General features: G+C 39.1%; 1 protein-coding gene across 1 annotated transcript in view; it reads right to left on the bottom strand.

Annotated features, from left to right (window-relative positions):
• LOC145991870 (uncharacterized) overlaps positions 1–26,822 on the bottom strand; it is a 169,722-nt gene that overhangs the window by 55,773 nt on the left and 87,127 nt on the right. The window contains exons 27-38 of the mRNA XM_083127906.1: positions 23,543–23,596; positions 20,634–20,684; positions 20,338–20,382; positions 18,104–18,151; positions 14,169–14,219; positions 13,907–13,942; positions 11,983–12,033; positions 11,719–11,754; positions 10,049–10,099; positions 8,196–8,231; positions 5,001–5,036; positions 1,570–1,620 (exon numbers count right to left, since the gene is read on the bottom strand). Of these exons, the coding sequence (XP_082984032.1) occupies positions 1,570–1,620; positions 5,001–5,036; positions 8,196–8,231; positions 10,049–10,099; positions 11,719–11,754; positions 11,983–12,033; positions 13,907–13,942; positions 14,169–14,219; positions 18,104–18,151; positions 20,338–20,382; positions 20,634–20,684; positions 23,543–23,596 (546 nt within the window). The remainder of the gene's footprint in view (positions 1–1,569; positions 1,621–5,000; positions 5,037–8,195; positions 8,232–10,048; positions 10,100–11,718; positions 11,755–11,982; positions 12,034–13,906; positions 13,943–14,168; positions 14,220–18,103; positions 18,152–20,337; positions 20,383–20,633; positions 20,685–23,542; positions 23,597–26,822) is intronic.

Below are 26,822 nucleotides of genomic sequence, written 5' to 3' on the forward strand. Positions count from 1 at the left end.
GGGAGCATATAGTAAAGAGACTGCTGTAGAAGAGAGAGCCTTGTAGCGGGAATGTGAAAGAGCTTTACGTTGCAAGTTGGCCGTGCGGGTACTAGTAGAGGAAATTGGTTTACTAGGAATTTGGTTTTAATTTTTCCATTAATGAATTTATGCAAAAATTTCATGTCTGCTAGTCGTGACAAGATTGTGGTGACTCGATATTCACTGTACACCGTAGCAACGCAGTCTAAGGCATCAGGCTTTGGGCTTGTGCTACAGGATGCACACTTGTTCAAGTCTCCTGGGGGAAGCGTAACAACTTTTCTCCTGAGATTTCAGCCAATTGTTGGGACCAGTCGCCACCCTCCACCATCATGAGGAAATTGGGAAGTTACGAATTAATAGTGTAGCGTGGTCATGGAGACCTACAATGTCTGGGGGTTCGTCATGTTGACCACATGTCACCTTAGATGACGACCCACCTTTGTTGCATTTAAGAGTGAGGCTGGCAGTTGGTATGTAGGCCCTGGCTGTCAAGGGCTGCTGCGCCACAGGTTATTATTTTATTATTATTATTTAATCTTCTTCTTGATTATTTTAATACACTTATTGATCATATTTCCATCATTTGCATTCTCCATCTGCTTTCTTCTCTGTTACGTTGTATTTGCATTTTTTGTTATTTAACATGACTTTTCTGCCACTTTGCATTTATTGCAACAATGAAACTTCAGTGGTGAGATAGAAAGTCAACTGACTAATGTGCTCAGTCTATCCAGCCAGCTTTGAAATGTTTGGAATGTAGAAAACTTGTACCTAGTGGTGACTCTGGCCCATTTCCATCACTTCTCGGCCAATTTCGGATAATTGTGAATGAGTGATGATGTCAGACAGCACACGCCTGTAAATATCTGAGGTAAGGTTTCCGAAGTGCTATTTCTGTAACCCTAGTGTGGTTAGGCCAAATATGATTTTTCAAATTAATTATGTTAGTCTAAAAATATATATAATGTCTGAAAGAAGATGCATTTCATTCATATAGTTTATTCGCACTGTGTGTTCCATACCACCAGAATTTTTTTATTTTTTTTATTCTTTAAATATGTAATTAAAACTGAAGTGATTAATTAATTTGGATCACATTTATACGTCCTTTTTTCCGTTTTTAGGTCCTTTTCTTGATATTCTTAGGTCTTTTTATTGGTATTTTTTTGGCAATTTATAGGTCTTCAACTTCCGAGCCCTAATTATTATAAACAACTTCCTTGCCTCCAAATCTGTTACCAACTAGAGTACTGTCATTTTATTTTAAATTTCATTGATTCATTTGCTTTATTTTACTTTGCCTTTTGTGCATCTTTTGGCTATGTGAAGATGGGGATGAGTGATGATATGATGAATGGACACTCACAAACATCCATGCCCAGGCCAGGATTCAAACCCAGGACCCCTGACGTCGTAGCATGATGTGCTAACCATTCCGTCATGGGGGCCAGCTTATTTTCCTTTAAAGAATGTGAATTGTGTGAAAAATAGATTCAATTCTCAAGTACACAAAATTTAAAATGTATTAATAATAGTAATATTCACCTGAACCACCAGCTCCCATTGCCATTGATCCAGCCATAGCTCCTCCATATCCTTGAAAAGAGGGGAAAAAATTGCCCATTACGGTTTGATAGTTCAAAATATGTCTTCTTTATGATTATAGTGATGGAAAAACAGTACAATATACCATAGAAGTTGCTACCATTGACTTTTTGCAGGGATTTTGAAAACTGGCAAGGCACACTTTCTGATATGCCTATTCGTTACAACTTAACCTCGTGTACATAAATGAGAGCATCGGGTGATGTGTGCATGCCTCAGAGTCGATAATTTAAAGTATTTTTCTCAAATAAAATTACACTCAAATCCAATTTTAAATATATTTTACAATATAATAGGGGACATGCTGTATAATATACCACTATCTAACAAGTATATACAAACACACACACACACACACATATAAAAAAAAGGTAAAGTGCTCCCCTGTGCATAGCACCATGCCATGAAGGCGTATAGGAGGTGTGGGGGTAACGCCCCACACTTTCTTGATCCGGTCGTGAGTGGGGGTGATGTGATCAGCATCATGCCCCTGACTGCCTTTACCCCCCAGGGTTTCCCCCAGGTACCCATGTTATTCGACGCTGGGTAGGTGCCGGGGCCGCTTCCATCGTTAGAAAAGTTCCCGGAATTGAACCGGCCGGGGATCGAACCCGGGACCTTTAGCATGGTAGTCAGACGTGTTACCGACTGAGCCACCACACACACATATTCTTATGGATAATGGCAGGTTTCATCCCATCCTGTCCCTACTCATTTTGTAAGATACCTAAGGTATCTAATTATTTATGCTCAAAATGACTAAGAATTGGCAGAAAACACTGGATAATATGAATATACTGATATGAATATATCTTTACTGATAGGATATCATTATAAAATATATTTATACAGTAACTTATGTATAACTATTCAGGTGGGACATTAATTGGCAAATTCTCAGTAGTGGCAATACAGGCATATCACTGTATCAGATTATTGGTAAAATTGCCAACTACCAGTAATTTACTCATGTACATAAATACCTGTAATTTTATGGAAAATGTTGTTATAATTTTTTTATTTATAACATACAATCCACATGACCTAGTTTTGTAAAGGAAATGCAGTAACATTATGGCCTGTATTAATTAAGGATGTTGATAAACCCAAAGAAGAAATAATGCTTTCCTCCAAATTACATTTGCAATTATTTATCAGATCAGTAACATATTAGTTATTGGTATCCATAAATTTAATATCAGTTCTTTATCGATATTGGCAAAGATTCATATTGGTTCATCTCTAATAGCTATTATAATTTGTATAATGTACTGCATCTGCTCATTCGATGCCACTGTCTCTTTGTAATCAATGAATCCTGGATGCCAGTGCTTTGAGTCCACATTAAACTGTACTTCCCTTTCTGTGCATAAATTGGTTTTAAAACTATGGATATTTAAAGTAACACTCCCTTAATATCTAGTCAGTTGTGGATGGCTATTCAAGTGAAGTAAGTGCAGCAGCACTTCACCACATATTAATGTAGAAAATGATTTTATTAAATTATCCTTATTACATATACAGTAGAGTCTCATTTATTCGGCCTTCGCTTATCCGACATTCCGTATTATTCGACATACCACCGGAAAAAAAAAATCATCAATCGGAAACAAGAACTGCAAGTTGCGAGCATGAGTGTAGTCTATTTTTAGTTTCTCCTGACTCTACCACGTGAAAGAAATAGCAATCGTCAGGAAAGCAGACTAGGATCAAAAATTTATTTCAATCATCACAGGACTGAACTCTTGAAGTGTTTGACTTCAGACAATTCTGTAACTGTAAGTTCATTTTTCCAGTTAATTTTTTCTGTATTGTTGTAAAACTTGATTACTGTATTATGTTCGTAATGTGTAAAATTATAACATTAGTTTAACGTTTAATAGCCTTTTTCTTAACACCTCCCTATTATCCGACATTCTGCTGGCCTGTTTATGTCGGATAAGCAAGACTCTACTGTATTAGTATAAAAAGAAACATATTTTGTGCACTGTAGTCTGTTAGTGGTGCGTGCTCTCGGCAACAGCTTCTGCCGCACAAACCTTTAGTGCACAACTTTAGCTCGGTAAGCGATATCAATGCACACAAAGGTAGCTGTGTTACGTTGGTTGCCATTACAACAAGTGATGTCACTGCTTTGCCTTTACATGACTGCAGAGCTAAGGGCAGACAAGACAAACTACTGCACTTGCCTTCAAGGAGTTGAACTGAGTGCACATTGTTATCCATGTCTTTCCCTTCCATGCAGTTTTAAGTGACATATGAATCCTGCTCATGATTTACTGTGTGTTTTCTTAGAAATCCCATTTTCTTATTGGAAACACAAAGATAAAAAGAATGTACTACATTTTTTCCTACTAGCTCTTCACCTAACTTCAGTCACAGGTAGAAATGATTCTACGATTCTCCCTTGGCAACTACAATTGAGCAATTCCTTTCCCAAGATGACAAAATTGTCACTACTTAGAGTGGCTGAATGAATAATATCCAACTAGCTGATTGCCCAGCATAGCAATCTTCTAGTAGAGAGGAAAATAATGAATTCTAACTATAGTGTAAGAACTTGGAGTTGAACAACATTGGGAGTGTCACTATCAATCTTAGCGACCCCGAAAACTATGGATTCCACACTATTATCGGTAGTTTTCGATTATTTTTACATGTCACCTCTTTCCCACCCCCACCCCTAGGGGTGCAAGGGGTGTCTTACCCTCACAGTTTTTATTTCCAGATTGTAAGTGATATGTGTATCAAGTTTTCTTGGAATTGCTTCAGGATAGCAATATCGCACCTTCTGCGTAAGCAACCAACTTTGCCATGCTGTGTAGTAGGAAGCATACTTGCAGGATATGACATGAAAATGCCTCGCAACAGAATGCTATTTTATGTTCCCTTCCCACCCTCACCCCCTAGGAATTCCAGGTGTGTCTTACCCCACAGTATTTCTTCCCAGATTGCAAGTGATATGTGTACCAAGTTTGGTTGAAATTGCTCCAGGTGTTCGAGAGTTATGCCGGAACAAACAAACAAACAAACAAACAAAACACAAACACAAACACACACACACACACACACACACACACACACACACACACACACAAACACACAGAGATCCATTTTTATATATATAAAAAATAATATATAGATAGATTGAGAGTGCCTGTTAATAGTACACATAGTACTGTCATTTTGGTAGCACATGAACTCCATTGGTAGCACATGAACTCCATTTGGTTAATGCATTGATTACTACACAGCCTAGTAGAGAATCAGTAGAATGAGAAATGATTGATATAAAACAGTTACATCTATGCGTAAAGACTATCAGAACATTAAAAATTTGCATTTCTTGGTACTATTGCATTAATAATTACCTCCACCACCCCTTCCATATCCAGCACCACCATATCCTAGAAAAATTTGAAAATTTGAAATAAAATTAGTTAATAGTTACTAGAGCATGGATTTTGCCCCATGTACCTAAGTTGTTCCCATGAACACATTCGTATGCTTTTGATACAGAAGTGTGTAGTACTACAATCATTATTTGTAAATTATATTGTACCTAAAGTTGATTGATTTGATTTGTTTTACTATGCTCTGCCACTTTGGCTACTAGTGAAGATGAAGATGAGTGATGATATGAAATTGAGGAAGGGACACTTACAAAGAACACCCATGCCCAGGCTGGTATTCGAACCCTGGACTCCTGGCACAGCATATCATGCTGTAATAACCACTCCATCACGGATGATATCTCATAGAATTTCATTTATTTAAAGTCAGCATGATTGTAAAAAAAAATAATAATAATAATAATAATAATAATAATATAGGACAATAAATGTATTATCATATTTATTGACATAATACTTATATTATGTATATTGGTTATACATGAAGAAAAGTCCTTAAATAACAGGAATTTTATTGTAAAGTGAATGCAAAAGTATGCACAAAAAGAAAGAATTATTTCAGGACACAAAATGATCAAGCGATACATGTCTGCACAGCAGATCGTACAACATGGCCACACCACTGTTGACTTTAACCGTGGACGTGCAACACTGTATACACTACATACTATGCATTTCTGAAATTGGAGGTGTTGAAACATCCATGATATAGTTTGGATTTGGTGCCAATTCCGCCATTTTGTTCTGATTTGCATGAATGTAACTGTGTAGTTCATTACCTGGATTTTGTGAAGTTCTAAATATGTAGTTTCTTTTTACAAGGAAAAATTCTTTTCAATTATCCAGTAGGCAAAGTTCTTCATTGGTGACATCTCTAAAAAGGGGAGGGTTTGTCAGACCACATGACTGCCAATCTATGAGATACAACCTTCGTGACAATGAAGTTCGACCAGTCACAAATATAGGAGTGCATTGTGAAAGAAGGAGAACACATGCATATGCTGAACATATTTTATTCAGCAGGCTACATGGAACAAAGGAAAACATAAATTTCCGCTGCAACGCAGCAATGTATGGTGTCCACATAAAATAAAACATTTTCGTCCATCTACACGTGACATTGAAGTTCGACCACTGTTAGAGGGGATCCTGTTTACCATGGTGTGACGCCGCCCCGTCGGCGAATAACTGTGGCAATGCGTCGGGGCATGCTGCGGACGAGTCGTTCAAGGTATTCCACATCGATGCGGTGCCATTCCTCCTGCAGGCAGGCGATAAGAGCAGCCACTGTCGTGGGTCCCCTCTGTTGCACACGTCGCTTAAGAACACGCCACACATTCTCAATGGGCGAGAGGTCGGGACTCGATGGTGGCCATGGCAGAGTTCGCACGTGATGGCGAGTCAACCATTATCTTGTCAGCCGCGCTGTATGAGGCCTGGCATTGTCGTGTTGAAAGATGAGACGCCGCCTGTGGTACAGGTGCCTTCGCACTGTGGGAAGATGCCGCTCCAGTATGCGTGTATAGGCGTGTGCATTCACAATGCCCTCACAGACGTGTAGTGAGCCAACCCCAGATGCCGTCATGCATCCCCATACCATCACTGACGCAGGTTTCTGTACCCGACGTGCATAACATTTTGCTTCATTCTGTTCCTCCTTCCAACAAATGACTGTTTTCCGTATTTTCCCGTACACAACATTGAAAATGGATTCGTCCGTTCACAAAACCCTGTTCCACTGCCGAAATGTAAATCCCCGGTACATTTGTGCCCACCGTAGTCGATGCCTTTGTTCAACATGGAAAGGAAGGGTTTACGTTTCGCCTTGTACACTCGGTAACTGCATCGCTGTAGGTAACGGCGAATGGTTCTGGTTGACACTTCAATGTGAAAGCGTTCTCGAGTCCACAGTCGTAATTCGGCCACAGAAACATGATTGTTGGTCTGGATATAGCGCCTAAATATCCGTAGGTCACGCACGCTCAGCAGGCGTTTTCGACCGGGGGCCTTACCTGGCTCTGTAGTACCCGTATTTTGGTGGTGTTTGATGATGCAGTGGACGGTTGACTTGGGTAAGTTCAGTTGGCGCCCTATTTCCCATTCACTGAGTCCATCCCGTTGCAACTCCACCACTCTTCTCCTCACGGTGTTGTCAATAGGTTTGCCCCTGGCCATGGTGATGATGCACTGCGTTTCCTCGATGCACAGCATGCGCTTATATACGGCGGACTCCCTTATCGTGTCCGTGACGTCATGCTTCCGTCGAATGCGCCACTATCTGGAATTTCCGTATGGGTCTGGTGCCTGGTCGAAGTTCAATGTCACGCGTATAGTTCCCGTTTTCGTTCTTTACGTGACCTTGGGTGCAACATGTTGGGATCACGATTCTTGCGTGCTCACACGCCTCCTCTTACTCACATGCGTCACTTCTGCGGGTCACCCATTCCACCGCCTATGCCTCTGTGCATTTAATCACGTATTCCTTTCTGGTCGAACTTCATTGTCACCAAGGTTGTATATGTAGTCGATCAATCTAGTATTAGCACAGCACACTTATTGTGCCATGAATAAGTGTCTTTACCCCCATCCCTCTTCTTGCCAAAACCACAGAGCATGCCAGGGTTGATAATCTTGTCCCTCATGTTGCATATCAGCAGCACTTCTCTGGGTATAGCCACTGAATCACCCAGAGGCACATATGCGAGGGAGGAAGGGATGAAGACACGAAGGTTAAAAATGAAAGGGACTGGAACTTTTCATGACTCTCGGAAAAAGTCTCAAGGAAGCAAGGGAAGTATATCCAATGAGGCCAACACCTCATTGTCTTACTTTGGGGGAAGAGGGTGGCAAGATGTTTGGTAACGCCAAACTAGCATTTCTTGTCGGTGTGATATACACCCCTAGATTTGTGGCTGTGGTTTTCTCTCCTATTGAGGGGAATGGAGGTTATATAAGAAGGTTGAGCATATTACGATGCCAGGGGTGTTGGGTTTGAATCCCAACCTGGGCATCAGTTTTTCCTTGAGGGTGTCTTTTCGTCAATTTTGTTACCAGTACTCATTGTGCTAAAAGTGGCTGAAAAACAAAGTACGTAGAATAAATTAAAACAATCAATCAAACATAAATATTAATATGTAATCATCACAAGCATACCTGTAGCCTTTGATGCAGCAAGAGCACCACCATATCCTAAACGAAAAATTCTAATTAGAAATGTGATTGTTCTAATATTTTAACTGAATTATGATAAATAAAAATACATTAGAGAATTGAATTTCGTCTACCTAGACAAAGCTGTTTTGGAACAAGTAGGATTAAGCTTACAGTATTATGGTAGATATGTAGACAATATCCTTATAATCGGAAAAGAAAAAGATCTTAACGCTGTTTTTGCTGAATTAGAGAAATAAGAAGACAGAATAGGCTTCACCAGCGAGAACTTGGTAGACGGTAAAATTATCTACCTGGACTAAGGATTACTAAAACTGAAAAGGGGAATAAGAATGAGGGTGTTCCATAAAAACCTAGCAGGCAATCTTTATATTAATAAAGAATCCGAACATTCTAGTAGGGTCAAATCAAATGTTTATTTAAACATTTTTGTAAGGGCTGAGAGGTTATGTAGTAATGCCGTGGGAAAAGAAAAGGAAATATCATGGATAATAGAAGTAGGATTGAAGAATGGGTACTTCGAATATGAAATGAATGTGTTAGCCAGAAGAGTGAGGAAGAATACCGTGAAGGAGAACTCAGATTTTGATAGCAGGTTAGGAAAGGAGAAATTTGAGGAGGGAGAGTCGGATAGTAAAGTTCACTACGTTGGGATCCCGTATTGGAAAGGACTCACGGAGAAAATTGAGAAAATAGTAAAAAAGTATGGTGTGAAATGTGGGACGGAAGCCCCTAGAAATATTGAAAAGCACTTCACAGATTATAAGAAGGGGGGTAAAAATCTGAAGCAACCCTGATTAACAAAAAGGGGTTTATAGGATCGAGTGCGACTGCGGTATGGAATATAATGGGCACACAGGCAGGAACATGCGTGTTAGATGGGGGGAACATGATAAGAATATCAAGGAAAGGGATCCGAAAATGGGGCTTGCAGAGCATTTAATAAACAGTGGGCATAGAATCATAAAAAGGGAGGTTATCAAAATAAGTAATAGTAAATTGGATAGGAACGTATACGAAATGGCACTTATTTGTGCAGGAAATAGAAATAAACTGAACCGAGACGACGGCAATGTGGATGATGTATGGATTAGCTTTTTTTAAAAAATGGGACAATATGAATGACAAAAGTGCCCCAATAGGCTTCCATGTCACATCAGAGGTAAAGAAAGCAGCCAAAGTGGAACGCAAATTCTCTTTGGATTGGTGACGGGGGGGAAAAGGGGGGTAGGGACCACTCGTGGGAGAGGAAGTACCCCACAAATCTGTAGTGCGACGCAAGCTGCTTGCACGCTTCACCTTGGAAAGGAACTAGGGCTTTCAATGGCAACTCAAGCACATTGTGGTGGTGATTTTAACGTGCTTTTTCATGGGTTTAAAGGGTTTTTAATAAAGGTACTTTTAAATTTGTATGTATCGAGCACCATGAAGTGTTTTAACCCCAACCTTTTACCTAGTATCCTCACATGACACTTCTCTGATGCGGCTTGATGTTCTGATCCTAAAATATGACCATCTGAAGAAGGAAGCAGTAAAGCTTCCGAAACGTAGTTTACAACGAACATATACTCACTTACATAAGTAGACGAAATTCAATTCTCTAACGTATTTTTATTTATAGCTCGTGAGTAACACGTACATAACCAATATGGTATATGAACTATGATATTTTGGGAAACTAGAAATGTGGTAGTAAATAATTACAGAGAAACTTAGTACTACCCTTTTTCCACGAAGCTGTTTTCAGTTGTACTATTAATTCCAGTGACCACTGCAACCATCCTCATAAATACAACTAAAAACAGCTTTGTGGAAAACATGAGTTGCAAGCATACCTCCGCCTCCACCAGCCACTGCATTCGATCCAGCCATAGCACCACCATATCCTAAGAAAGAGAGAATTCAATAGTTAAATTAGAAATATATGTGTCCTCAAATATGTCTTGAGTTGGAAATATTCACATTCACTTCATTTAATATGCTATTGTTCATTGGTAGAGTTTCTGTAATGATGTTGGCAAAACTTATTGATACCAATAAGTTGCTGACCAAGGCAGTTTATTAAGATAAAACACTTAACACGTAACGTTTCGACCCTGTATCAGGGTCTTCCTCAGACGAAGAACTAAACTAAACTAAACTAAACTAAACTAAAAAAAAAAAAAAAAATTAGTTTAGTTCTTCGTCTGAGGAAGACCCTGATACAGGGTCGAAACGTTACGTGTTAAGTGTTTTATCTTAATAAACTGCCTTGGTCAGCAACTTATTGGTTTTAATATGGAAACAAGGCTTAATTATATTACAACTTATTGATTGTTATTTTGCATTACCAATGTACTACTTACAGGCATGGTTCACTGAATCGGAGTTCAACATTCTGTAGCTCTGAGGGTATTCTATAAAAATGGCAACTCTGTTGTCACTGTGAGATGAGAATATCAGCATCATTTTCATCTCGGTAGACATGATCTTATTCCATCGGCCAGTGCAATCAGGATGTGCCTAAAGAACTTTGAATCTAGAGGAAGTGCACTGAAGCAGAAATGTGTGTATTCGCATGTTGGAATGCAACAGACGACTTTGATCATGGATCGACCAAGTGTCAACAAAAAAATGGTCACCTGCAGGATGTAATTTTGAACATGTGAATATGACTAGCTGTGAATTTGCACATTTTGCAAATGGAAATATGTAAAATTGTGTGTTTGTATTTTTGTCTCATTAAATGTAGTATTAGTTGCATTGCACACCCTGTACCCTGTATACATCTTGATTTGATTTCTCATCAAATATTATTTTAAACTCTATTTTGGTGCTTGAGCTGTGGTAGCTCAGTGATTAGGGCATCTGACTACCATGCGGGAGACCTGGGTTCAATCCTCGGCAAGGGAGAACCGGGATTTTTCCACCTGTTCAAGCAGCTCCAGCATTTTACCCCATTCCTCTTCTTGCCATTACCACAGAGCATGCCAGGGTTGACAATCTTTTCCCTCTTGTTGTCTATCAGCAGCTCTTCTCTGGGTATGGCTACTGAATCACCCAGAGGCACGTATGCGAAGGAGGAAGGGATGAAGACATGAAGGTTAAAAATGAAAGGGACTGGAACTTTTCGTGACTCTCGGAAAAAGTCTCAAGGAAGCAAGGGAAGTATATCCACTGAGGCCACACCCTCCCTGTCTTGTTTTGGGGGAAGAGGGTGGCAAGATGTTTATTAACACCAAACTAGCATTTCTTGTTGGTGTGATATACACCCCTAGATTTGTGGCTGTGGTTTTCTCTCCTATTGGGGGGAATGGAAGACATATAAGAGGGTCGAGCATATTACGATGCCAGGGGTGTTGGGTTTGAATCCCAACCTGGGCATCAGTTTTTCCTTGAGGGTGTATTTTCGTCAATTTTGTTACCAGTACTCATCGTGCCAAAGTGGCTGAAAAACAAAGTACGTAGAATAAATTAAAACAATCAATCAAACATAAATATTAATATGTAATCATCACAAGCATACCTGTAGCCTTTGATCCAGCAAGAGCACCACCATATCCTAAACAAAAAATTCTAATTAGAAATGTGATTGTTCTGATATTTTAACTGAATTATGATATTTTGGGAAACGAGAGATGTGGTAGTAAAATAATTACAGAGAAACTTAGTACTACCCTTTTTCCATGAAACTGTTTTCAGTTGTTCTATTAATTCCGGTGACCACTGCAACCATCCTCATAAATACAACTAAAAACAGCTTTGTGGAAAACATGAGTTGCAAGCATACCTCCGCCTCCACCAGCCAGTGCACTCGATCCAGCCATAGCACCACCATATCCTAAGAGAAAGAGAATTCAATAGTTAAATTAGAAATATGTGTGTCCTGAAATATTCACATTCACTTCATTTAATATGCTATTGTTTTCATTGGGAGAGTTTCTGTAATGATGTTGGCAAAACTTATTGATTGTTATTTGCATTACCAATGTATACCATTTACAGACATGAGACATGGTTCACTGAATCGGATCTGATGGATCTGCCAATGTAATGCAAGTTGCACTCACACAGGGCATCATATACACCTGTGTTGTCTAGTGGTGAAAGGAAGGATCTCGTGTGTTTGCTTAGGGCACTGGATATTTTGTTCACTGGTTTGTGTGCAAGTTTAATATCATACTGTTTCAGGGTCTTGGCTAGGCGGTTGGATGTAGTCTGGTGGTAAGGGAAGGCAATCCATTTTCTGAAATAGCACAGATGCCAAAGAACTAATAACCTCAATAGTGCAAGCCAACCATGCCAAAATTGCTAGCATTGATATCGTCGAAATGTATAACTCCATCCCAATCGACCTAGCCCTGACCTCAGTGGAAAGATGGCTTTCTGCCAATGAGGTCTCACCAGTGGAAGTGTCTGAGGTATCCAAGTTATTGGAAATCTGCCTCAGGCACAACTATTTTCAATTTGAAGACAAGTATTTCTTACAAACAGAAGGATTAGCCATGGGCAACCCCTTGTCTGCTCACATAGCCAACATTGTTATGCACCTAGCAGAAAAATATATCCTTCACTCACCAGAACTCCAATACATACGATATGCCAGATATGCAGACGACACTATTGTCGTTTACAAAAAGGAAGAGGAAATAGATCTGCTTATGGAAAAACTTAGCAACATTCACCCCAGGTTGAAATTTACAATAGAATGGGAAGACCTAGGCATCATTAACTTCCTAGATCTAACCATCAAAAGAATGGGCAAGAAATTCACCACCACGGTCTATAGAAAACCAGGAGCAGGGAACCAATATATCCACTCCTTTTCCAACCACCCACCCCAACATAAGGCTAATGTATGGCTTAACTTCTACCAAAGAGCTTTCTCACACTGTTCAAGTGAAGAAGATTTGAAGGAAGAAGTTACCATAGTTACGGACATTGGACTTCAATATGGATACACAGTACATCAACTCTCTACATGGTGCACCAAAGCTGAAATGCAAGTACGACAACCAAACCAATACCACCCAGCCAGCAGCAATAAGACTAAATGGATTGCCTTCATTTACCACCAGACTACATCCAACCACCTAGCCAAGACCTTGAAACAGTACGACATCAAACTCGCACACAAACCAGTGAACAAAATAGCCAGTGTCCTAAGCAAACACAAGAGATCCTTCCTTTCACCACTTGACAACCCAGGTGTATATGATGCCCAGTGTGAGTGCAACGTGCATTACATTGGTAGATACATCAAATCCGTCAACGAGCTTATACAACAGCACTTAACAGATGCAAAAAAAATCCCAACTCACTGTGTTTTAACAAACACAGGATCCAAAAAGGTTCAGTTAGACATACATCGCACACCCTAATCGACACAAAAATCAAAGACACATGCAATTATGCACTTTCCGCACGAGCTGAACATTGACAGTGGTCAGGCACATGAAGTTTGGCTCCCGCTATTACAACAACTCAAACCCATCATGCGCAGCAGACAAAATGGCTACATCAGCGCCCCTAGCGGTAAGCAGGGAAACAACAGGAACTGGATGTCAACCCAACAGTAAAGCATCGAGTTCTCATGTGGATGGTGGCAGAGGCCACCGAAATTAATAGAACATTTACAAGTAAGTTTTGTGGATATAACGTTAGTTACTCGCTTACGTCTCATAAATATTATTATGGAATCATCACAAGCATACCTGTAGCCTTTGATCCAGCAAGAGCACCACCATATCCTAAGAGAGAAATTCTAATTAGAAATGTGAGTGTTCTGATATTTTAACTGACTTATGATATTTTTGAAACAAGAGATGTGGTAGTAAATAATTACAGAGAAACTTAGTACTACCCTTTTTCCACGAAGCTGTTTTCAGTTGTTCTATTAATTCCAGTGACCACTGCAACCATCCTCATAAATACAACTAAAAATAGCTTTGTGGAAAACATGAGTTGCAAGCATACCTCCGCCTCCACCAGCCAGTGCACTCGATCCAGCCATAGCACCACCATATCCTAAGAAAGAGAGAATTCAATAATATAAGTGTCCTCAAATATGCCTTCATTTAGAAATATTCACATTCACTTCATTTAATATGCTATTGTTTTCATTGGGAGAGTTTCTATAATGGTGTTGGCAAAACTTATTGATTGTTATTTGCATTACCAATGTAATGGTAATGTTCTCAGCTTTTTCCTCTCTATCGTTCGATATAGAGTGCCGGCCCTGAGACATCTACCTAAGAGAGATCTGCTTCTAAACTTAAACATAAATACTCCAGAATCACGTAGATACGTTGCAGATATGAAATTACCTACATAAGATAATTAATGGAAACCTAAGATGCAGCATCCCACTCCACGAACTCTCCCTCAGAGTGCCCAAACATAAAACACGGAGCAAGGAAACTTTCCACACTCCAACTCCAAGACTCTCACTCATTCAACGTTCACTATTTCATAGGCTACCAAATCAGTTCAATGTAATCTCAAACCAAACCGATATATTCAGTTCATATCCATCTTTCATCACCAACATAGAAAAAATTGTATATAAGTAATGCTTTTGTAAAACACATCTGTTTACCTTGGAACTGTCTTGACTTGTTTATGTTTATTTTTATATTTTGTTTATTTTATTTTATTTTATCTTGTTTGGTGTGTTCATTTTAACACTAGTGTACTGTTTTACTGTTGTTTCTTTCCAGTTTAAAATGGCTTCTGCTGTACTGGAAATTTCAATAAATAAATAAATTTACAGACATTGTTCACTGAATCGGAGCTCAACATTTTGTAGGTCTGAGGGCATTCTATGAAAATGGCAACTCTGTTGTCACTGTGAGATGAGAATATCAGCATAATTTTCATCTCGGTAGACATGATCTTATTCCATCGGCCAGTGCAATCAGGATGTGCCTAAAGAACTTTGAAACTAGAGGAAGTGCACTGAAGCAGAAATTTGTCTATTCGCATGTTGGAATGTGCAACAGACGACTTTGAGCACGGATCGACCAAGTGTCAACAACGAAATGCTCACCTGCAGCACGTAATTTTGAACATGTGAATATGATTAGCTGTGAAATTGCACATTTTGCAAATGGAAATGTGTAAAATTGTGTTTGTATTTTTGTCTCATTAAATGTAGTATTAGTTACATTGCACACCCTGTACCCTGTATACATCTTGATTTGATTTCTCATCAAATATTATTTTAAACTCTATTTTGGTGCTTGAGCCATAGGTAGCTAAGTCATTAGGGCATCTGACTACCATGCGGGAGACCTGGGTTCAATCCTCGGCAAGGGAGAACCGGGATTTTTCCACTTGTTCAAGCTTCTCCAGCACCCACCCAGCATCACATAAAGTGGGTACCTAGAGGAAACTCTGGGGGGTAAAGGTGGCCAGTGGAATGGTGCTGATCACATCACCCCCATCTTTGGCCGTGATCAAGAAAGTGTGGGGCCATAACTCCACACCCCTTATACACCTTCATGATATCGTGCATAGCACAGCACTTTACTTCTTTTTCTTACTATATCCACCTGATCCAGCCATAGCACCACCATATCCTAAGAGATAGAGAATTCAATTAGAAATGTAAGTGCCCTGTAATGTCACTTTGTCAAATATATCGTAACATTATTTTTTTTCTGTGTAGAAACATAATGATATCGATTTGATTTCTTACAAAGAAGATTTTCACTGAATTTTAAAAGCGCAGAACTGTACGATTGTAGGTACCAAACGCAAATACTATCGTGAAGGATGATGGTGGTTGAAGTTCTGTGCTAATAGTACTGGCAGATACACAAGTGGGACACTTGAGATATGAAGTGCATATCACTGGCAGATACACAAGTGGGACACTTGAGATATGAAGTGCATATCACTGGCAAACACAGCTCTGTGCTGTGTGTGTTCTTCCTATGCCATATTTACGTGGTTTCGGGGTCAGATCCCCACTTCAATTTCTCCTCATCTTGACATTTGAGGGGGGTTTTGCCTCCTAAAAGTTTTTTAGCTGAAACACCAAAACACGTATTTCTTCCTTTGGGCCCCTCTATACACCTGCCAAGTTTCATGGAAATTGGAGGGAGGCGCAGTGGTCAGATCCCCACTTCAATTTCTCCTCATCTTGACATTTGAGGGGGGGTTTGCCCCTAACACCTTTTTTTAGCCTAAACATAAAAACACGTATTTCTTCCTTTGGGCCCCTCTATACACCTGCCAAGTTTCATGGAAATCGGAGGGGGACACTTAGATAACCTCCCTTGTCAGTGTTACTACATTCTGTGGAGTGATACAAAAAGAGAAATAAATAGAAAATTATTAATTGTTGTAATTTATTTGTTTATTGTTGTTTTATTTGTACGGATTGATTTAAAATTTTTAGGTGGCCACTTTCCCTTGAGTGTATACAGGGAAAATTCCTTTACCTTAAAATTAGAATAATAAGAAAAAAAGAGATGTAAAGAGACCCTTAAGAAAGGTTAAAATGCCAAGTTGTAAAAGAACCTGCATTAAATTCAATAATAGTAGCAATACCAAATTGCAATTTACAATCTCATGACAGTGTTCTAAAGTTTATCTCAGTTATACATGAAAGATTATTTCACAATTTCCTCCTTTCACATTATGTTCTTTGACTTGCAATTTAGAGAAATTATAATGTTTATATCACTTAGGAACAACACAATCAAATTAAAAAAATATTTTATCTTTATCTCAGTTGGAAAATTAACCTGTTAAATACCAATATAATTGCATACCAATTTCAAGATCTATACAAATTACAGTTTTTTATCTCAGTTAGTAACATAATTTCCTTAGCAACCATTTACATTTTATCTCAGTTATGGGCATGATGAAGGAAAAAGCTTATTCACCTTTCCCTTTTAAAAGCTAATGCCCATATTACCCCTTATGTAATCAAATCCATCTAATAAAATGAAACAAATGGCTGCAGCCAACTGATTGGAAACAGACAAGATGAAGTAAAAGAAAGTTATATTGGTTTGACACAAACAACTGGAATCAGATAAAAGGTTAAAAGAAGCACATCATTTTTGTATGGATGAATAAAGTGAAATAGGATTGCCCCTGGTTCTGTTCGGTCAAATTTGACTAGGATTGGACAAGTGATATAGGTATTGGCTGCATCTTCTCTGGATCCTTTTTTTCATCATCCTTCTAAGGGACCTTTTTGTTAGAGACAGTGAGCACATTGGCAGAAAGTGAAAGTGTAACTAAGTGCTCTGCATTGCTGAGTTGGCATCTATTGACTGCAAATTGTGATGCACTGAGCATATTATGTCTCTGTTGAGATAATTTAGTGCTGCATGCTCACAACCACACCAATATCAACTTATTAACCTTACCCAGACAGCATGTAAGCTTCTTTGTAGCTTATGATAGCTTGCTTATAGCTTGTCAAAGTAAGTTTGATATGGTAAGCTGGATGCAAGTTTGATGTAAGTGGTACTCAGCACGTGAGGCTACTGCTGAAAGCTTACAGCTAGTTATGACAATTTTAATGCAGGCTTGACTTGACAAGTTTGCTGCAAGTTGGATGCAAGTTTGCTTCAGGCTTGCAGCAAGTTGTCTGTGCTATCTGGGTATTGTATGTTTACAAACTCAAATTATACAAAGAACTTCAGTCCTGGAGGACCGATTTACAGTATATAGACATCAAACACACAATAGAGCATAACTTACTATGAATTCAAAGTTACAAAAACAAACAATAAACCTAGTTATTTCTTTCACCCTACACTGAAGGCAATTAATTTTGTTGACCGAACTATGCTACAAGTTAAGGCCATAGCAACTTGAGAGTGATTACAAATTAGTATTTGTATAAATCAAGCCTGAATATTAATAGGAAATCATTGCAAACATACCACCTCCACCAGCCATTGCACCTGATGCAGACATAGCACCACCATATCCTAAGAGAAAAATTTCAATTAGAAATGTAAGTGCCCTGAAATCTGCCATCTGCTGATAATAATCATAATTCATGTGCTATCATAATAATCATTCTTGTCTCTGTCGAAATACAGTGCATAATGCATTTGGTAGTTTTCCAAGCTGAGATTTCATCAAGTTTCTCCTTGGTAAGCACACAGCAGAACGTACACTGCAAGAGGGCTAACTCTAGGTTGTTCTTAAAGGTTTGCATAAGCACTTTTTATAGATGCAAAATAATATGTAGTTATCTCAAGTGGTTTTTATTTTATTTTTCATGCAACGTCTCATCCTGGTTTCTCAGTTTAGTTAAGTCTCCAGAGCCACCTTCAATTTTCAGCACAAAAGTGGAAGATTTTGACTTGCCAGTCCAGTTAACCACAAAAGTAGAGGTCAATGCCATCAGGACGAGGAGGAGGAGGAGAGGGGAGGGAAGACAAGAAGAGTAGGTCGCAGGATGAAGAGAAAAGGGAAGAAACAACCAGTTCTGACACCTGAGGAGGTACAGCAAGGCGAAAAAAACAGTCTTCATAGGAACAAACAAGGATACAAACTATACATTCCTTAGAAGTGAAGAGTGACTACTCATGTAAGGTTGTAGTGTGCGGTCATATCGGCTTGAGACTTCTGAGAAACCAGGAGCTATTCTGGAGCAAGGTCATGCATAGCATCAGAGAAGGGGAGGAAATGGCAGAGCAAGGCAGAATGCTCTGCTGCTAAGACTGGTAACTGCTGTCACTTTCCTCCCATCCAGGCAATCCAGTTCCCTCTCACATGTCCATTGGTGGAGCCATCTCGCATCACTACTTACACAGACACTTGCTTTCGTTCGCCTGCTCCAGAGATGCCTGGGACAGGGTATAACTCTGTTGTTAATCGAAGTTCGTGGACAATAAACAAAAAGCATTGCACTTTCTATGCAGTGCTTGCCTCAAACAATTTCCAGCTCAAATTCTCATTTTTGACCTACAACATGTTATCGAGAATCAACCTCATGCTGTTGAAACGTGACATTTCTCTGTCTGCTTGCTTGCCTGACATGGAACTCAGTACAGTGGAAACCCGTTTACATTCCTGGAATTTTAAATTTTCCTGTATTACATATTCAATCTTGATGGGCCCGGCACAGCAAAATGCTGTAAAATTGTCCTCGATTTTAAGTTCTTTCAGGTTGGTTCCCTGAAAAATGTAAAAATCGAGGTTCCACTGTATCTTGCTTTGATATGGGTGGATGTGTTATGTTGCAGGAGTTATATTCACTTCAGTGTAGTTTACTAAGGTGATAACTGTCAAGCATTTAAGTGTTGATAGTGTTGTTAAAATGCTAGAACATACATACATTCCAGCATATTCTGCATCAAAGGTATGTGATTAATTGCAATTCTGAAATAACTTAATTAGAATAATTCAAATAAAGCCATGTGCTTGAGTTGAAGGGTAATGTGTATCCAATTCTGCCAGCAAGCAACATGCTCCCAGCCACGACACAGGCCACATTCAAATGTCACTGTATAATGATATTGATTTGATTTCTTAACTAAAATTTTAACTGAATTTTGCCAATAGCATTTTTCTTTTCACTGAAGTATGATAAGAAATTAGTACAGTGGAACCTTGGTAACTCGAACTTTGAGGGAGAAAAGAAAAAATCGAGGTATCAAGGATTTCGACTTACCAAGGTTCGAGTTATTGAGGGCCAAAATCTCTGATTACGAATTATAGAGGTCTAAAATTTACTGACCCTTCTGAACCTTGGCACTACATATGCCTATAACGTATGTAGCATCATTTTACATGGCAGGGTGGGGGAGTTCAAGTCCCAACATGATTTTTGATCACCTGACATTGTCCGTACGCACCCTACACTTCGACTTATTGAGGTCCGTGTGACTAAAACTTTGAGTTGTAGAGGTGATTAGAATTTAACTTCGACTCATAGAGATTTTTCGTAGTCTACCTTCGAGTTATTGAGCTCGAAAGGCATCCCATAAAATTTGTCTTATAAAGGATTTATTCGAGTTGTTTGAGGTAAAATTAGTATTGAGTGTTATGGACAATTCAAGGGGATTACAAAAAATTTGACTTATCAAGGAATTCGAGATGTTGAGGTTTCACTGTATTTGTATGAATAAAGCATAAATATAATAGGAAATCATTACAAGCATACCTCCACCAGCCAATGCACCCGATCCAGCCATAGCGCCACCATATCCTAAGAAAGAAATTCCAATTAGTATTATAGGTGTAGTTGTGCCCAAAAAATATCCAAATCACTGTAATTAATGTGCTATTATAATAATTATTAATATTTCTCTTTTGAAAAATAATAATATAGATTTGATTTATTATCAAACAAGATTTTAACTAAATTTTGATGCTGGCATTTTTCACTCAGATATTATTACAAATTAGTGTTTATATTAATCAAGGATAAATATTAATAAGAAATCATTGCAAACATACCTCCGCCTCCACCAGCCAATGCAGCAGATCCAGCCATAGAACCACCATATCCTATGGAGAGAATTCAATTCGAAATGTAAGTGTCCAGAAATCTGCCTTACATCAAAAGTAATCTCCTCATGTTTATATTTCATGTAGTTTTGTTATTTTCAGTTGTTTTTTTTTTTTTTGCCATTATTGACTATTGTAACAATGAGGATGAGTTATGATTAGATTAAATTGATGAAAAGATGCTCACAAAGAGCACCCATGCTCAGGCGAAAATTTGAACCGAGGAACTTCAGTGGTGAGATCCAAAATCAGTCACTTAGCATGCTTGGCCACCAAGTCAACTTCTAACCCATAAAATGGTGCCATTGCCAATTAATTAAATTAAGGATAGAACAAGATGTAAATTTTTGCCAATACTGATAAAGTGCCAATGTAAAATATTATACTGATAACCGATATTCTATCTATCTAATATAAAGTTTTAAATGTCTTTTAAGAACATAAATGATCCATTAACCTCCTTCATTAAGCATGTAATACAAGGCGATGGGTTTTTCCTTTGAAAAAGGAACTGCATATTTATACATTAATTTTACCCAACCAGGACATAAAATATCAATATTTATCACCAACTTACAGGTTATTTACAGATATATCAGATCAGTAAAAATATCAGTAACTAAATAAAATTGAGGATGAGACAGGTTAATCGCTATTCTATTGATATCAGCTGATATAGACATATTAGTGTATTTGGTTTTTCAGTGAAATTACTATAATTTTAACCATCGGATATTTCTACAAATAGCCTGCAAATTTAGTGGAAAATTCTGCCATTTTATAATTTTATGAATGTAAAGGAATGGTTGATAAACTCTGGGTTCGAAACATAAGCTCCACAATATACATTGCAAATATTTGTTTACCTACATTAATTTAAAGATAAAGCTGTTGTTAAAAGATGGGTAAATAAAAACTTATTTTTATTATTATTTGAAACGTGCCTCCACCACCACCTGCAATTGCACCTGATCCAGCTAAAGCACCACCATAGCCTAAAATAAATTTTATTTATATGTATATATAATATCTGTGTTCGTATATAATGATACTATGACACTTCCAAATAAAAATGCTATAAAATTAGCATTACACAATTCCTCAGAGATTCGAACAAGTTCTTGGGTAACCAGCCAGGTTAAATCGGTGTTAGTGCCCAACTTTTGGAGTGCAAATATTGCTCTCATCTTCAGGGAATGGAACATTGGACGCTAACACCAATTTAACTTGGCTCGTTACCAAGAACACATGTTTGAATCACGTCACCAGGAAAGCTACAATTCCTATCCTCAGAGATGTTACGTATGTACAGCTGCACTTAAGTTTAAAAAAAATGATTTTCATTCTAATATTAGATCTGATATGGCTACTTTCTAAGCCTTAACCCCTTGAATCCCAGTCTGTAGATAGAGAGCAGGATCCCACGACCATGATACTTCAATAACAGACTCGCAAATGTTTCTCGCATTAAAGAAATGGATAACATGACCGTCACTTAGTATTTATTTCTTTTTAATGCTGACCTCCGCTGCGGATTAGTTATAAACAGTGCGCTACGATGACAAGGGCCCCAGGTTCGAATCCCCGCCTGGGCAGTGGTGGCGAGGGGGGCAGTTGCCCCCACTTTCGCCACTCTTTCTGCACACTATGCTAAATCTTATATACAAAGGGAAATATACTATACTGTCTTTGACACCCCCCCCCCCCCTCAGTTTTGCAGACTCGTAAATGTTTCTCACATTAAAGACATGGATAACATGATCGCCACTTAGTATTTATTTCTTTTTAATGCTGACCTCCACTGCGGATTGGTTATAACAGTGTGCTACAATGACAAGGGCCCCAGGTTCGAATCCCCGCCTGGGCAGTGGTGGCGAGGGGGGCAGTGCCCCCACTTTCGCCACTCTTTTTGCCGCACTATGCTAAATCTTATATACAAAGGGAAATATGCTATACTGTCTTTGACCCCCCCTCCCAGTTTTGCAACCTCCCCCCCCCCCCCAGTTTTGGAACCCAATCGCCGCCACTGCATCTGGGCATAGGTGTTCTTTGTGAGCGTCCCTTCGTCAACATCAACATATCATCACTCCTCCTCATCTTCGCAATTGGCCAAAAATGGCAGTAAAATAAACTAAATCTATCAATCAATTATTTCTTTTTAACTCTATTATTCATATAATTCTTCTTTTTTTTAAAAAAAAAAAAAAAGAACATGACGAATTCTCACGTGCATCACTGAAAGGATCATTCACATATGTCCAATCTCCGACAGACTTTGCCTCGTCTTCCACATCGGATATATCTGAATATTCAGACTCGCTACAGTCACTCTCCTCTTCTTCCGGGACATAATCCGACTATCCTTCTCCTCCATATTTTTGTGTTTTTGTTTTACAAAATATGCAACAAAACAAAAACACACAGGTCTCCTCAATACCACGGTTACGTACTTTCAGCAACAGATGGCATAACAAGCATGCTTTGCTCACGTGCTCAAATGACGTACAGCAACACATACACTTCAGTCCTTCCCAACGAGAGGCATTCGTACGTTTTCTTGGCCATTACCATGCAAGAATATTTTCTTGTCAGCCAATAGTACCAGCTACGTATGGGCCATACGTAGTGGTACTGGTAGTCAATAGGTTAAGTTTAAAAAATTGGATTTTCACTCATTCTAGGATTTTTGGCTACTTTCTAAGCCTTAAGTTTAAAAAAATGGTTTTTTCCCCATTCTAAGATTAGATCTGATACGGCTACTTTCTAAGCCTTAAGTTTAAAAAATTTGATATTTACTCATTCTAAGGTTGGAACTGATATGGCTACTTCCTAAGCCTATATTATACATTACTAATCACCTCCTCCCATTGCAGCTGCTTGTGCTTGAGAAACAGCTCGGCCGCCTCCATATCCTAGAAAGAAGAAATGAGCATTTGTAATTTACTAAAAAAAAAAAAATAATAATATATAATTTAATACAGTAATCCTTCAGTAACCCGGCAAATATCAGACCAGAGGACTGCCAGATTAAACAAAATGCCGGATTAGTGGAGGTTCATTTAAAAAATCGCATTTTAATAGCAAAATCTTATGTTCATTGCACAAAATATTGCAAAATATGTAATTAACAAGCAGACAAAAAATGGTGCACGTGGAGTTGTGTGTGTAACAAGGATGCGAAAAGATCGCTATATCGCTATACTAAGCCTAGTGTTTACCTCATGCCAATGTCTCTGACACCGTCATGCAGTAACTTGTTTTCCCTTTCACGATCCCCACTCACTCAATGCCGGACTACTGGAGGGGCCGGATTGGCGAAGTGCCGCATTATAGAGGGATCCCTGTACTTCTCCCAAAACTGCCTTTATATTTAAAATGCATTAACCGAACTGAAATTGACTTGATTTATTTATTTATTTTAATTTTGTGAGTAACATTTTTGTCATGATGTCGCTTCGCAGTCAAGGGGTCCCAAGTTTGATTCAGGTGCAAGCATATAGAGGTTTGCATCCTACTTTAAATTGTAGGTCCAGCCCTAATTAGCCTATCTATGATTGAAATGGACTGAAAACAATATTTATAACCTTTTCAACAAAGGATTTCCAACATGCTTGATTCTACATCATCTTCTTGAGCTCTTCTAGAAGTTTACTTAATTTTCTTCAGCACAGTAGGTCCTTGGCCTATCATGATTCCTCTTCTTCATCATGTTTTACCATCTCTAAAGTCCGCCCGGCCAAAGAACAGACTTGAGGAAACCCAGACTTTCCACCTCCAGTTCAAGGGGTGAAAAGCGGTGTTGCTGCCGGTTGCTACACGCCTGACTTTTGTCCAGTCGTACAGGACACCTATTCCTGTCAACAACCCCCCTTCACATGCATTTCAGGGAGAGGCAGGGAATCGGAGACCCATTAGCTTGCTATGTGGTGGCAACCATTAGGCTTCGTCGTGCTGGCTGTGATGAGGGTGCCAGCTGTTTCGAAAACGAACCAAAACGAAAAATTTGGCAACGCAGAATACCACGAGAATTCCCCCTCACCACGGCAACTGGACAAAGCCGATTGGTTCAGCGGTCCATGGCTTTCAACAGAAAAGACAAAAATATAATTTCCAAGTCCGTTCTTTGGCCGGAACCACTGTAAGAAGCTTTCAGACCAAAGGGACAAGTGACAAGCAATACATCACTTGCTTTGATTGATTGATTGATTTGTTATTTTAAGCTCACTTTATGCACAGAAAGGCTAATTGGGATCCGAACCACTATGTGCCTCCACTGCGTATCGAACCTGGGACCGCTTGATTACAAGGTGATTGTGTTACCACTGCATAATCGTGTTGTAGGCCCATTATTTTTTGCTGAGAACACGATTACAGGTGACACTTATTTGAATATGCTCAAACTTTATGTTTTCCCGCAAATTGATGACATTGAAAGAGAAAAGGGAATAAGTGTAATTTTTCAGCAAGATGGTGCGCCACCTCATTACAGTCTCGTTGTACAAGAAGCTCTCAATAACAGGTTCCCTTGTCATTGGATTGGAAGGAAGGGTTATGTTTTGTGGCCACCTAGAAGTCCCGATCTGAGTCTTCTGGACTTTTTCTTTTGGGGTTATCTCAAAAACATTGTTTACGCTGAAAAAATATGGGACCTGCACCATTTAAGGGAAGGAATCAATGCTGGGATAACAACTATAACTCCGGACATGCTTCAGCGTTCATTTTCAGAGATTGACTATCGCCTAGATGTTTGCCGAGCAACTGGGAGAGCTCACATCGAAAACTTTGTAGGTAATGCAAAAATCTTGAATGTTTTCTGCATCTTTTGGTATATTAATAAATAATTTGTTTGCTATAAGGTTAAAAAGTAGGTAAAGTGCTCCCCTATGCTTAGCACCATGTCATGAAGGCGTATAGGGGTTGTGGGGGTAATGCCCCACACTTTCTTGATCCAGTCGTGAGTGGGAGTGATGTGATCAGCATCACACCCCTGACTGCCTTTACCCCCCAGGTACCCATGTCATTTGATGCTGGGTGGGTGCCGGGGCTGCTTCCAACGTTAGAAAAGTCACCGGATTTGAACCGGCTGGGGATCGAACCCGGGACCTTTAGCATGGTAGTCAGACGCATTACCGACTGAGCCACCGCAACCTACCACATAAGCTATTAGTTTAGCTATGTCATTTTGAAATCACGGACATCTTTTTCAATGACTTGGGATAGACAGATATGAAATTTTAACTGATGCTGATGAAATGACAATTGTAACCAATGTTTCTTTGTGACAGAACAGTGACCGCACCATATAATGGACAACGAGCAACCAAGAAAAACTTTATAAATGAATGTTCCCTTAGAATGCACATGCATTTTGTGGCATGATATTTAGGTGTACACTAAATATGGCTGCCTCCCCTCAAAAATATCCTCAACTCACCTCCCTCTCAACTACCCATTTTTTTTACCTGGTGACATCACTGTAACAGAGATGTAATGGCAGTAAACTATGGTAATAGCTCAAATAACTGGCTAACTTAGGAGCTAGCCCTGAGGTTCAAGCAAACATCTCCCCACTGGGAATTTCCACTTCAAGCATTGACTATAATATCTTTTACAGAACTCAGAATGTAAAAAGATTCCTCTTTCAATGCTGTCTGATTTTAAATGAAGCAGGTCCAAGAGACTGGACTCTTCAACTATGAAAGGGAGTATGAAGAACACCTATGAAGAAGTTGTTCATAAGTATCACTCTGCAGGCGTGAGTCGAACCTAGGACCCGGGCATCATAAATAAATAAGCTAATCATGTTATAAAAAGGGTCCCGCTGAAGCATTGAAAAATATCTTCTTAAAAGCTCATCATGACAGCGACCTTCAGCGAAGTTGAAAAAACGCTGACATTGCATTAGAAAATGAAATCAGGTATCAGCGTTTTTCCTCAGAATTGCCGTTGCCAAAGGATGCGATCGAATCAACCATCGTAACGGCCGATAGTTCGAATTTCATTTAAATAGGTCGCGAGAGAAAATCTCTTTCTTAGTTGTCTTCCGCTTTCCGTCAGATGAAGTAGTTACAAAAGAACTCAGTTTCTAGTTGTTTTCAGATTACGTTGAATCCAGTTATTGCGAGAGAGCTCAACAGG

The sequence above is a fragment of the Lepisma saccharinum genome, chromosome 8 (genome assembly GCF_977018435.1).
Source record: "Lepisma saccharinum chromosome 8, izLepSacc3.1, whole genome shotgun sequence".
Lineage (NCBI taxonomy): Eukaryota > Metazoa > Arthropoda > Insecta > Zygentoma > Lepismatidae > Lepisma > Lepisma saccharinum.